The sequence below is a fragment of the Brassica napus genome, unplaced genomic scaffold, assembly GCF_020379485.1.
Source record: "Brassica napus cultivar Da-Ae unplaced genomic scaffold, Da-Ae ScsIHWf_440;HRSCAF=671, whole genome shotgun sequence".
Taxonomy (NCBI): Eukaryota; Viridiplantae; Streptophyta; class Magnoliopsida; order Brassicales; family Brassicaceae; genus Brassica; species Brassica napus.
The window spans coordinates 2,745-15,197 of NW_026016517.1; the positions used below are offsets into that span (position 1 = coordinate 2,745).

The following is a 12,453-nucleotide window of genomic DNA, read 5'->3' on the forward strand; positions in this document are numbered from 1 at the left end:
ATTCTGAAACGTCCCAGTTTCGCTCGGGATCCCTAAGTCTTCCCTTTGGGGGTCGATATTGACGGGACCGCGAAGGTCGTGTCTCCGAGCTTGTTCCGTTAGGCTATCAAATCCTGCTTGATGGAAGGTTCTCATCGTGGATGGAGTTAGATTCTCGGAGATAGAATGGTTCGGTGGTGGGATCAGTGTCCTTGGCTTCCCCTGCCTTTTCGTTGATCCGTTCTGGAATTGGATCGGAGTGCTTCGTGGGCGTTGGGAGCCCAGTATTGATTTGGTCCAATCCACTGTAGCTTAAGCTTCAGTGGGTTATGCCTTGGGGCGAGGGTCGTTGTGAATTTTCTCCCATGTAGCGCCCAGATCGAGCGCTTGGGATCTCTGGAGTACCGAACAGTCCAGCGCTTTGAGGGTTGGACGTCGCTCTTAACGGATCGAGCGGCATTTGATTTCTTTCTCGAATGTTTGCAGCTCGATGCTCTGCGAGCCCCCTTTCGGCTTGATCCAGTCTGTTAGCAACAGATTGGTTGGCGATCCTTTGACTACGAATCTTGTCGATTAGAGTTGTCATCTTTCCTCGGAGTTCGGTTAGTTACCTCGAGTTTGGGCTAGAGGAGTCGGCGAAATCAGTCTGGATTGGGATCGGGTCAGGTCGTTGGAGGATGGTCTGTCTCCAGGGCGGTTCCAGACCCGAGCTCCAGCTCGTTCCGAGATTGATGTCTGATTGATTGGAAGAGATCCATCTTGACATGAAGTCTCGATTGGAGGGATTTGTTGCGTCGGGGCTGTTTCGGTCGCGTCGTTGGCTCCCGCTAACCCAATTGGTGTCACTCTGGTTCCCAAGTCGGGCCCGACAGGATTGATGTCATTGACCGTCAAAGGAGCTGTCCCAGTGGTCTGATTAGGATCCATAATCGCGCTTAGGAAACTTAGATCAGTTTCTTTAGCAAAGATGTTTTTCGTTTATCTTCCCCGCAGTTGGCGCCAAAATATAGAACCTAAAATCTACACTAAGTATTTGATAGTGATCGGGAGTTTGATCTAGGAAAGATAAAAGATGTAGGCAACAATATCTTTAGAACACAACGATGTTAACAGTTTCCATTACGCAAAAATGGACTTTATTGATGAATAGAATCGAATACAATAAGTTGAACTAGATCGAATTACACAAGTGAGATCGATAAATCTAAGAACGGGAAAAAACAAGGTCGATGTATGTGTGTAGCTCTCTCTAGGGTTTTCAATGTCTCCTTCTCCGTGTTCCTCCTTCCTCCTTTGTAGTAAGTCGATCCCGTGATATTCGTAACGGCTCACAGATCTTCGTCTCCTGTTCCGTGATCTCCGCGACCTCGGCGAGACCTCTTCGAACTCGTATTCTCGTTGTGGGCTTCAGCTCCCTAAGGCCCGTGTCTTTGGTCGTGGCCTGTTAGTATATGGACCAAAATTGGTTCCAACATTTGTCCCCCAGCCTCTTTTGATTTAATTGAAAATGGAAAGAGGCGGTTTATCATTTAACCCGAGTCTCTTCGCTTGATGACCGGTATCGCTTGGATTTGATTTGATGATGATTTTTGCCGCCGCTAGGGCGAAGACTAGGTCTTTATTGTTTTTCTCGAAAGCGGTGATAGAGCCGTTAAGGTGGCTTACATATACGTAGACGATCTCCGCGACCTCGGCGAGACCTCTTCGAAATCGTATTCTCGTTGTGGGCTTCAGCTCTCTAAGCCCCGTGTCTTCGGTTGCGGCCCATTAGTATATGGACCAAAATTGGGTCCAACAGTGACCACCTACTAGCGAGGCAGGAAGAGAGGGTAAATCAGAATTCATCTTTCTCAAATCAGGGATGATCTGGTGAGAAGCGCTGTGCATCCTAAATATACGCCCAACCCTTTCCTTTTTAAAGACAGAGAAAAGGAAATCGAATATTTCCAAATCTCCTTGAGAATCGTTAACAAAGGGTGACCGGCCTAGAATGAAGGAAATCCGATCCAGGAAGGAAAAACGCTACTCAGATCACGCTCCCGCCTTTTTCTGGTTCAAAGGATCCTAGCTTAAGAGACTTCGGTTCTCTTCAACAAGAACTCTCCCCAGCCTCATCGTCTCCAGAAAATTCAAGACGCTACTATCAAGCTCCAACTAAGTAAGTTGGAACCAATCCTTGCCCGGGTTCAGGACCGATGAAGCGGAGTCCTGCCTAAGGGGAGCCTGCTGAGAATGAGCAACCCCGGTTGACTTGAGTGCACAGGTTATTCCCCGAGTTCGATGACGAAATTGAACAATAAGGGGAAAACTGTTAGGGAAAAATAACTCGGTATCATTTCCTCCAGCCTCCAGGCAGGACCCACATCCTCGGGTCCCTGATACAGGAACGCTCCAGGTCCCCGCTAAAAGGAACCCTGGGACCAGTCCCAGGGACCGACCTCTCTTCCGAGAAATGGAAGATTTCTGATTAGGAGAACCTTTCATATTTCCGAATATGGAAGAGTTCAACCTAAATCAAACTGACTTCAAGGCGACTATATAAGGGCTCCTAAGTCCCAAAAGCAAAGGATCGACTTCTCTAAGGCTTAGAGACTAGGGTTAGACAGCTAGAATTCGAGTTCTTACCTAATACTTTGTAACCTTGTTTACTTTCGCTTGTTCTACCAAATAAAACGTTTCTTTAAGCCTATCTTCTTATTACTTTACCCAAATCCTCACGAAACATACAAACCTACTCAAAACACATACGATTCTCTAGCTTATCCATCGTTCTGTGGTACTCTAAAAGAGCCTACACAAAAAACCCCTAACACACTGGACACATGGACTCTTACTCAAGCAAGTATCTGAACATACATGTAGTCTTATCTAGTTCATTTCTTCTCTCTCTTCTCACTTCTTCTCAGCCAATGTCTCCCTTTTCTAAAGGGTATCATTTTATTTTTTTAATTGACAGAGATAATTTGGACATGCTTCCATGAATCAAACTCTAATGGTTGTATCCACTAGATCCTGTTCACTTCTTTTTGACCTTTATCTTTTTCTAGAATTTTAATGAATCAAGCTTTAATGGTTGTAGCCACCAAATTCTGTTCTTATCCTTTTTAAAACTGAAGGGGAGTGAGGGGGGAGTAGCGACACACATACTTTCTTACCTTCCGGACTTGCAGGAAGAATCCAATCCAATGTATACCAAGCCCGAAGACAAGCAGATTAAGCTCAATTAGGTTGGAGGTCAGCTTTGGTTCCTTCAAACAATATCAGCAAGTGTGGATAATTGGCTGGTGACCCGCTTTGGTATCTCTAGTACACTCTGCGGTCAATAAATCTAAGAATGGTGCTAGAGAGTGGTTAGATAATCCTTCTTGACTCAATAAAACTCTTTCGAAAACATTTTATAAAACTCATAGATAAAATAAATATCAATAAACCTCCCCCAGACATAGATTACACTGTCCTTAGTGTTTATCTAGCCGGAGTTTGGTGGGAAATAAATTATAAGTGCATAAGTAACAAGGTAGAACGATATACCTGCTCGCTGATGTTGATTATCAATCCACGTGTTTGAGTTTTCGTCGGCTGATTCTGGTGTGGTACTGTTGATTGATATCGATCTGGTCTCATCGCTCAGTAGGCCAGGAAATCGTCTCCACGGATCCTTTTTTTATATACCCAAAATAAAGCATAATATTAGTAGAACCTCCCCCTGACTTAAACAACACTGTCCCAGTGTTATACAGTCTAAGATGGTTGGAAGATAAACCATAAGTACTAAATTTAACAAGGTTTCGCGAGTATAACTGCCATTGATGTCAGTATCGCCCAACACAGTTAAGTGGCGATCGATACTTATGATGCTCTGTCGATCGATACGCTGGCAAGCAGTCGATCGATGCTGGTCCTAAACTCATGAACCTTGGATCTCTTTTTTTTTGCATAAAATTTGAAAACGAAAATCAGTAAAAATTAAAACTTAGCTTTAAAGAAAATACCTAATAGTGGGTTGCCTCCCACTTAGCGCTTATTTTTAGTCATTAGCTTGACTTCTAGAGATCTGAATCAGTCCGGATGAGAATGTGAACTTGCTCCAAAACAAGTGTTAGTGTCTCTCTTCCTTATCTTTTGATGCAGTTGATAAAAGCTCTTGCAGAAACTTTCCCTTGCTCTCCTAGCTCTGGATCACATAGCACCCTAACCATGGTAACAGGTTCTGGACCTCCTCTGCAGCGCACTCTACACTCAAGATTTCCTTCTTGACATTGCGAAGAGACTAGTGACAGGAGATCTGCGTACCTTCTTCTTCTTTTTCTTCTTCCTCTTCCTAGTCCTTCCCCTAGACTTAGACTTTTCAGTCTTGGTCTGTTCTGAAATTCGGAGGGTGTCGATCGATGTGGATGGCTGAATGGCAATCGATTCTCTAGGTAGCCTGTCGACCGATGCTGCTGGCTGAATGTCGACCGATGGTGAAAATGGTTTTGCAGGCTCAAGACTCGAATCGACTGTACGTGCTGGATCTTCAAACATCTCTATGCATGAAATAAACTCCTCACTCTTATTCTTTTCAACAGGATCGTAGAAGAATCTTTCATCAACATTCGTCAAGCAAATCTTATTCTTCTTTAGATCACAAACTGCCCCTACTGTAGCCATGAATGCCCTTCCAGAAAGTAGAGAAGATGTCTTGCCTGATTTGATCTCCACGACAGGAAAGTCCACAGGGATAGTGCATTCCCCTATCTCCACCTTAACATTCTGGATCATTCCTGCTGAGTTTGCTTTGTACTTCTTGGTAGCACACTCGTAAGTTAATCTCGGTTATACTCCTCCTGTAAGTATATTACTTTGAAGCCTTCATTGTGGATATCATATAGTGACACCTTTATTCATTAGGCTCATTTGAATTTGATGTTGTTCTACCTATAGTATATGTCATGAGTGGAGGGAAGAAGTTAGAGCCCAACGTTTGTCAAAATTGCGTGATATGATCATTAGTCTATTATATATATATCATAGCAAACATTTTGTTATTCGTATTCTGAGTAATCTAATCCTTTTATTTGTCATAGGGTCCATACTCACTTAAAATGAAGGTTCCATCTTTAGTCCTAATAGCTCAACAGCGTCTATGGCCATGATGCTAACTACAGATCCAGTATCGCAGAGGTCATCTGGCAAGTCTTGGTCATGTATACAGCATGGAATCAGGAACTTTCCAGGATCTTGCTCCTTCTTCAGAGTCATCTTAGGTTTACGGATGACCTTGTTGAATAGCAGCTCAATGTCCTTATCTGTCTCTCTGCTCTCTCGGAAAAATTACCAAGTCTGTACTTATAATATGCTTTCCCCGAAAGACATATCCTTAGGAACCCTCTTCACCCTCTTATTAAATTCATCAACTTCCACTTTGTTAGCTTCTCTCCTAAGGTGTTTGGGAATATAGGGTTTCCTAGATTTCACTTTCTTCCCACTTGTAATTCTTTATTCAGTTGCCTGCTGTTCCATGGAAGGTTCGTGTCCATCCATTTGGTGTCGATCGATATCTGGTTTATGTCGTCGATCGATACTTTCAACGAAAGAGGTTTCAGCTAGGATCGATTGCTCTTGCTCCGGTGCCTCTGCATGTTGCTGACTGGTCTCCTCTGGTGTCTTTAAACAAACTGATGTTTGAGATTGGTTTCGAGTTGCATTCAAGCGGTCTGCATCCATGCTTGGTAAACGCACTCGATATGTCAAAGGCGGGCATCGATTGCCGCTCGGCTGCTGTTGCCGTTCAGTGTTCACATCTTGTTGTCGATCAATGTTTTCCCTTTTAGAACAGTACAGGATGGGAGGATGAGGGTATCGTGCGGTGAAGTCTGAATGGATCTGAATTCGAACAGTTTTTTCGATCCCAAAAGTGGTGTCGATTGATGCTCGGCTGATGATGTCGATCGGTGCTCAGTTGTTGGTGTCGATCGACACCAGTACGAGCTTCCTATGGTCATGGAGCTTTCGACTAGAAACGCATCTTCTTCCAGCTGCTCCTGCTCGAGCACTTCCCCAAAGTCATTATCTGAGATGGTATCAACATGGTGCCTCTCACTTTCCACAGCTTTCCCTTTGACCATAGCTTCTTGCTTCTTCACAGCTTCTGCAGTCTGAGAAACCTGGGTATCCAGCATCATGACATGGACATCTAAGGTTTCAAATTTTCTATTCAGCTCTTTGTAGAGAACATCCAACCTCAGATTTAAGTATGCACTCGTCTCCTGCTGAATTTCCAGGACCTTCTCTATCATAGATTACATCGTTTATATATGGCCCTGATCCTCATCCTTCTCAACAGCATGTTCTACCAACGAGACTTCATGTACATAACCAATGTTGGCTTCAACTATCTTGTCACCATCTATTACAGCCTATCTCATCTTGTGCATATCCAAATTCTTGGAAACTTTTCTTGACACTCAGTTCTCAATCAATTCCTTAGCTTCCTCTAGGATCCTTGTCTCGAAGTTTCCTTCGCTTGCAAGATGCAGCCTTATATAATATCGCACATCAATACCCTTGCAAAACCTCTTCAACGACTGAATCTCTGTAAAACCATGATGTGGACAGTCCTTTTGGTATCTCCTAAACCTCTCCCAAGAGCTTTTGAAAGCTTCTCTAGGTCCCTGAGAGAATGGCCAAATCTCATCTCTTATCTCTTCAGCCTTTTCATCATAAAAAAATTTAGTCAAAAACGCAGTCCTGACATCATTCCAGGTAGTGAGAGATCTTGGTGGTAATTGCTTCAGCTATCTAATCGCATTCCGAGAAAGAGAATATTTGAACAGCTTATAGATGATGTAGTCTCAATATGATCCAAGGGATTTTCATGTGGAAGACCATGAAAAAGGTGCTAATCCAATAGAACCAGTATGCGGGTTTCATATTAACTCCTTGGATCGCTGGAGGTTGAATTGCATTCCTATTGGTATAGAACTGACTCGACAGGATCCATTCTGCCATCGTTCTCTGTCGAAGAACTCTATCAACCTCTGTAGCAGCAGATGTGTCAAGGATTACAGCCCTATGTGCATATACTTTATGACCTGCTGCATTACACATATGACCCTCAGGGTCATGCAGGTCTCCATTCTCATTCCTTGTCAGCACAGGAGCCGCGACCATGTTGTCTGTTCGCGGTTTGGTATCTATCGACGCTAGATTTGAAGTGTCGATCGTTGCTCTCTCACAAATGTCGATCGACGAAGAAGAGTTGGTGTCGATCAATGCTGCACGTTTCTCTTTGCGGGTCGTGCGTTCCAGTCGTGGTGGGTCTGAGAAGAATAGTAATTCCTCCTTGCTGCTTTTGGTACAATTGGGCATGTACCTGAAAAACAAGAAAAAACTTTTGTGAATAACTTAAAACAGTAAATAAAACCTAGACTAAACCTAATAATCAAGTCTAATGGCGATCAAAGCTCCCCGGCAACAGTCTCAAATTTGATATCACTCAAATTACCCTAAGGAGTGATTTGTACCCTCTCAAATAAGAGGTTGAGTTGTAGCACTTAGGGATCGAATCCCCAAAGAGCTAGGGCACACAATAGACTATAGAAATCAAGATTAAGCTAGGCAAACAGTTTATAAAACAGTAAATAAATGAATGCAAGGTGAACAAAGTAGTTGTTCGATTGGTTAATTGAGGTTGTAACCAATTAGGAGAAATAGCTAGACTAAGAGATTTATCAATCAAGAGATTCAATACTACAATCAAGGATGCTAAGGGTTTTATAGATTCAATTCTAGAACTCGATTTTAATAAGTAGCAATCCAGCTTTCGCATGCAATTGCTAATCAGCTGTCTAAGTCCTATGTTCCAGCTTTCGCGTGCGGACCAGAAGTCAAGCTAAATGACTATAACAAAGCGCTGAGTGGGAGGCAACCCACTATTAGGTAATTTCTTTCAGTTTAGTTTTGATTGTCACTGATTCAAGTTTTTATTTATTGTAGATAAAAAAAAAGACAGATGAACAGTAACTACAGTTGTGTAGCAACCGCACTGTAGCAGATGCACTGTAGCATCGATCGACACTGTAGCAAGGAAATCGATCGACACTGTAGCAAAAAATCGATCGACACTGTAGCAAAAAACCAGGAGTTACTGTAGCAGTGTTACTGTAGCAGGACAGTGTTCATCGGAAAAAAGTTATGTTTTATTTGTTATGTTTTATTAGTTATCTTTTACTGACTTTTAGTGTTTTTGTTTATGATAGGTAAAAGGAAAAAAGATCTTTTACTGACTTTTAGTGTTTTTGTTTATGATAGGTAAAAGGAAAAAGATCCAAAGAAAAAGAGTTGATATACAAGAAGCGATCGACGATAACAGGCCATTTTCGGTCGACAGAGCATCATGAGTATCGATCGATCGCCAGTTAACTGTCTCGATCGACGCTCACCATCAGTGATTAGGTATAACGTTTCACCTTGTTAAATATTGTCCTCATGTTTTATTTCCCTACCAATCTTAAAATGTATAACACGGGTGAAAGCGTTGTTAAAGTGTGGGGGAGGTTCTACTAAATATACTAAAGTGGATCAATCTGTCAACTATTCACACTTCCTGAGATTGTTTGAAGGAATCAAAGCTGACCTCTAACACTAACCCTGACACAACTGCTTGTCTTGGGGCTTGGTATACATGAGATTGGATTCTTTAAACAAGTCTGGAAGGTAAAGCCTTGTGTAGATTTATCACCTTTTATCTATCTATTTCGACCCTAGATTTATAGGTAGAGCTATTTATTTTCAAAAAAAAACGAAAAAGAAGGAAAAAGAAAAAAATAATATACAAAAAAAAAATATATATATATAGGTGTTAGTTAGGTGGAATTTGAACAGGACTTGGTGGCTACAACCATTAAGGCTTGATTCATAAGGATTCCAACAAAAATAATTCGAACGGGACTTGGTGGCGGCAATCATCAAGGTTCGATTCACATGAATTCCTGGATATAGGTCAAAAGGAAGTGAACAGGACTTGGTGGCAACCACCATTAAGGCTTGATTCATGGAAGTCTGTCCAATGTTGGTCAATGATCTTGCAATATAAGCAGACTTTGACTGAAGAGAGAAATTAGTAGAGAGAAAAGATATGAACTAACTTTTACCTGCAGATCCAGATACTTGTTTGAAAATCCTTGCATCCTGTGATTGATGCTCCTAAGGTAAAGCTTGCACTTTTATTTATGCTAGAAATGAGGTTGGTAGAGGGGAATTTCAGGCAGGATTTGCTAAGCTCTTGGCTAGGTGAATTTGGTTGCTAAGCTAGGATATGGTATAATGTGCTTTTGTGATTAAGATTTCTTAGATGTGGATTGCAATATTGTAGAGTGATGATTCTAAGTTTTAAATCATGTGAATCTTTGCTGTTTTCAAACCTTTTTCAGAGAGACTGCCAATCTGTTTTGCTTGAGGAAAAGCAAAAAGGATAAGTCTGGGGGAGTTTATTTAGAGTGTTTACAGGCTCAGGGACGATTTGGAGGAAAGTGGTGATTTTGGTGTCTTTTGGAGCTTTTTGAGGTGCAGAACTGCACAGACGCGTCGGATGTCTAGCTATGGACTGTGACCTTCCCACCGTTAGACTGATCCCATATTTTCATACAAGATAGATCTTTGAGTTAGCTTTCCAATGCCACCAGTTTGAGGTCAAGCAGCATCCTGTAGCAGAGGTTATGCCCGTTTTTCTGAGGAGTGGTCAGTCTACCTCGCGAGAGGAAACTGCCGAGAAGAGGAACGTATGTCGATCGATGCAGCACTCTTAACATCGATCGATATGGATGCCAGAATGCGGGCCGATCATATTTTATGACCGACTGAAAGCCCAGAAGCAACCACAAATTACCAGAATACCCTTGGACGACCAGAAACCCTATTTATGTTATTTATAAGCCATTGTTGACGGCTACGCTATCTAAGCTTTCTTAAATTCATTGTTCTTAGTTAGGAGAGAAAGGAGGAACTCTTTCAGAGTCCTCCTGGAACTCAATTGTCTTTGGTTTTATATCTATTGCAATTTCATCTATTCTTTCTATGATTTATGTGACAAACTTCATGTCTGAATAGATCCACCTATTAGGTTTAGGGTTCAGATAGGTTATGAGGGATTAGCCCAAAATATAGAACTGCTAAGTTGTGATATTCATCATAGGATTGTTCTTACTGCTTGTGTTCTAGAGTCATGAACTAGAACCCTGATCTTAAAATCATTAGGCACAATGCCATCGCTTGGTCTTTTCTTTTCTCTGAACTGAATTCTATTGAGCTAGGATTGCTAGAACATACGAGAGTTGATTTAGGAACCCTGGTGGACACATATTCAACCCGATCGTAAAGCTTGCTATAAGTGATATCGATCGATGATCCAATAGATTAATCGATCGATATTGTGAAAGGTGTATCGATCGATATTCCTATAGAATAATCGATTGACACTTTCTACAGATCAACATGCGAGAGCTGAGATCTTAGATCTAGTGATAGATAATCTAGACAAGCGAGAGCTGGTACATTATTGTTATTGTTTGAGTTCTATAATATCTTGCAAACAACAATTAGCCTCTATATCATTATAATCATGATTACTTGAATAGAAACCCTAGATTTAGCAACCATCCTTCCATTAAACAACTCCTTGCCAAGCTGAACAATTGTCTTGTTCAACTTGTTGACTGCTTTATAAACTATTAGCCTAGCTTAATTATACAACTATTAGATCTAATTGGTTCCCTAGCTCCCTGTGAATTCGATCCCTCAGTACTACAACTCGGTCTGTTATTTGAGAGAGTATAAATCACTCCTTAGGATAATTTGAGTGAAATTAACCCCTACGAGGCTACATAGCCCGCTTCAATCAAGAGAAGGTGGCTATTCCCGAATGCAGCATCCCCATTGCTATCTCTGCCTTCAAGAGAGGCTTGCTCCCCGATCAGGACCTCAATAAGGAGTTAACCAAATACCAGTGCAAAACCATGGAAGACGTCCTATCTCGAGCCTGGGCAAAGGTAAAATGCGAGGAAAATGTTGCCAGCTGCGCTAAGGCACAACAAAAGCAAGATCCCAGGACAATCAGATCAGACCAAACCGAGCGAGACGAGAAACCCTCTCGAAGACTAGCCAGGGATTACGGAAATCGAAACCGGGGCAGATACCAGAACTGGCCGATCGAGAAGGCGGATGGGATGGCAGTGTCCACGTGGCCAGACATCTCTCACCTCTCCTTCTCAAGGCCGGAGCTGATCAGTGTTCTGAGGCAGATGGGCCAGCAGGTCAAGTGGCCTCAGAAGATGAAAGCACCTGACTCTTTCCGGAACCCTTGTTTCTGGTGCGACTTCTACCGAGACCACGGTCACAAAATGGAGGACTGCATCGCACTGAAGATCAAGGTCAACGAGTTTCTTAAGAAAGGACACCTCAGGGAGTTCCTTTCCGAGAAGGCCAAGAGCCATCTAAGCAAAGAGACAATAGGAAAGCCCACTGAAGCTGCTCCCGTCTCGCCACCTCGACAAGACCGAGTGATTCATGTCATATCGGGTGGTTCGGAGATCAGCGGCATAAGCCACGCAGCCGCGAAGAAAAGCACCTGGAACGCCAAGCCCGGCCTAGAGGCAGCCAAGCAAAAACACATACTCCTAGGTACGGACGAAATAAGTTTCACGGCCAAGGAGCATAAGAAAGTTCTCACCCCACATCACGACGCCTAATAGACCATGGGATCTTACCCACTGTTAGCCATGGTTAATTAGTGTTTTAATAACTAATTACTATTATATAAAGTCTATTTAGAGTATTTACAGGTTCAGGTACGTTCTGGAGAAATATGGTGATTTTGGAGCCTTTTAAGGTGCAGAAATGCACAGATGCGTCAGATGTCTAGCTATGGATAGAAACCTTCCCACTGTTATATTTAGTCCATAGTTTGACACAAGATAGATCTTTGAGTTAGGTTTCCAATACCACCGGTTTGAGGTCAATCAGCATCTTATAGTAGAAGTTATGCCCGTTTTAATAAAGAGTGATCAGTCTGCCTCGCGAGAGGAACCTGTCAATGAGATGAAGTTATGAAACAGCATTGGTGTCGGTCGACAGTGATGCCAGAATATGGGCTGAGCATATTTTATGACCGACTGAAGCCCAGAAGCAACCACAAATTACCAGAATATCCTTGGCGACCAGAAACCCTATTTATGTTATTTATAAGCCAGTGTTGATGGCTGCACTATCTAAGATTTCTATTCTATTGTTTCTCTTAGGTTAGGATAGAATGGAGGAACTCGTTCAGACTCCTCCTGGAACTCCTTTGGTTTTTTTATCTATTCTATTACCGTTTTATATCTATTCATCTATGATTTTCTATGACAACTTCATGTCTAAATAGATCCACCAGTTAGGTTTAGGGTTCAGATATGATAAGGGATTAGTCCAAAATATATAATTGCTAAGTTGTTAGGA

General features: G+C 42.2%; 1 protein-coding gene across 1 annotated transcript; it reads left to right on the forward strand.

Moving 5' to 3' along the window:
* Positions 1-10,973: 10,973 nt before the first annotated feature.
* On the forward strand, positions 10,974-11,705 carry LOC106429983. The gene has a single exon (XM_048774654.1). It carries the CDS (start codon positions 10,974-10,976, stop codon positions 11,703-11,705), a length of 732 nt encoding a protein of 243 aa, XP_048630611.1.
* Positions 11,706-12,453: the final 748 nt, after the last annotated feature.

Coding starts and splice junctions, on each gene's coding strand:
- LOC106429983 (XM_048774654.1), top strand. CDS start 10,974: ATGGAAGACGTCCTATCTCGAGCCTGGGCAAAGGTAAAATGCGAGGAA.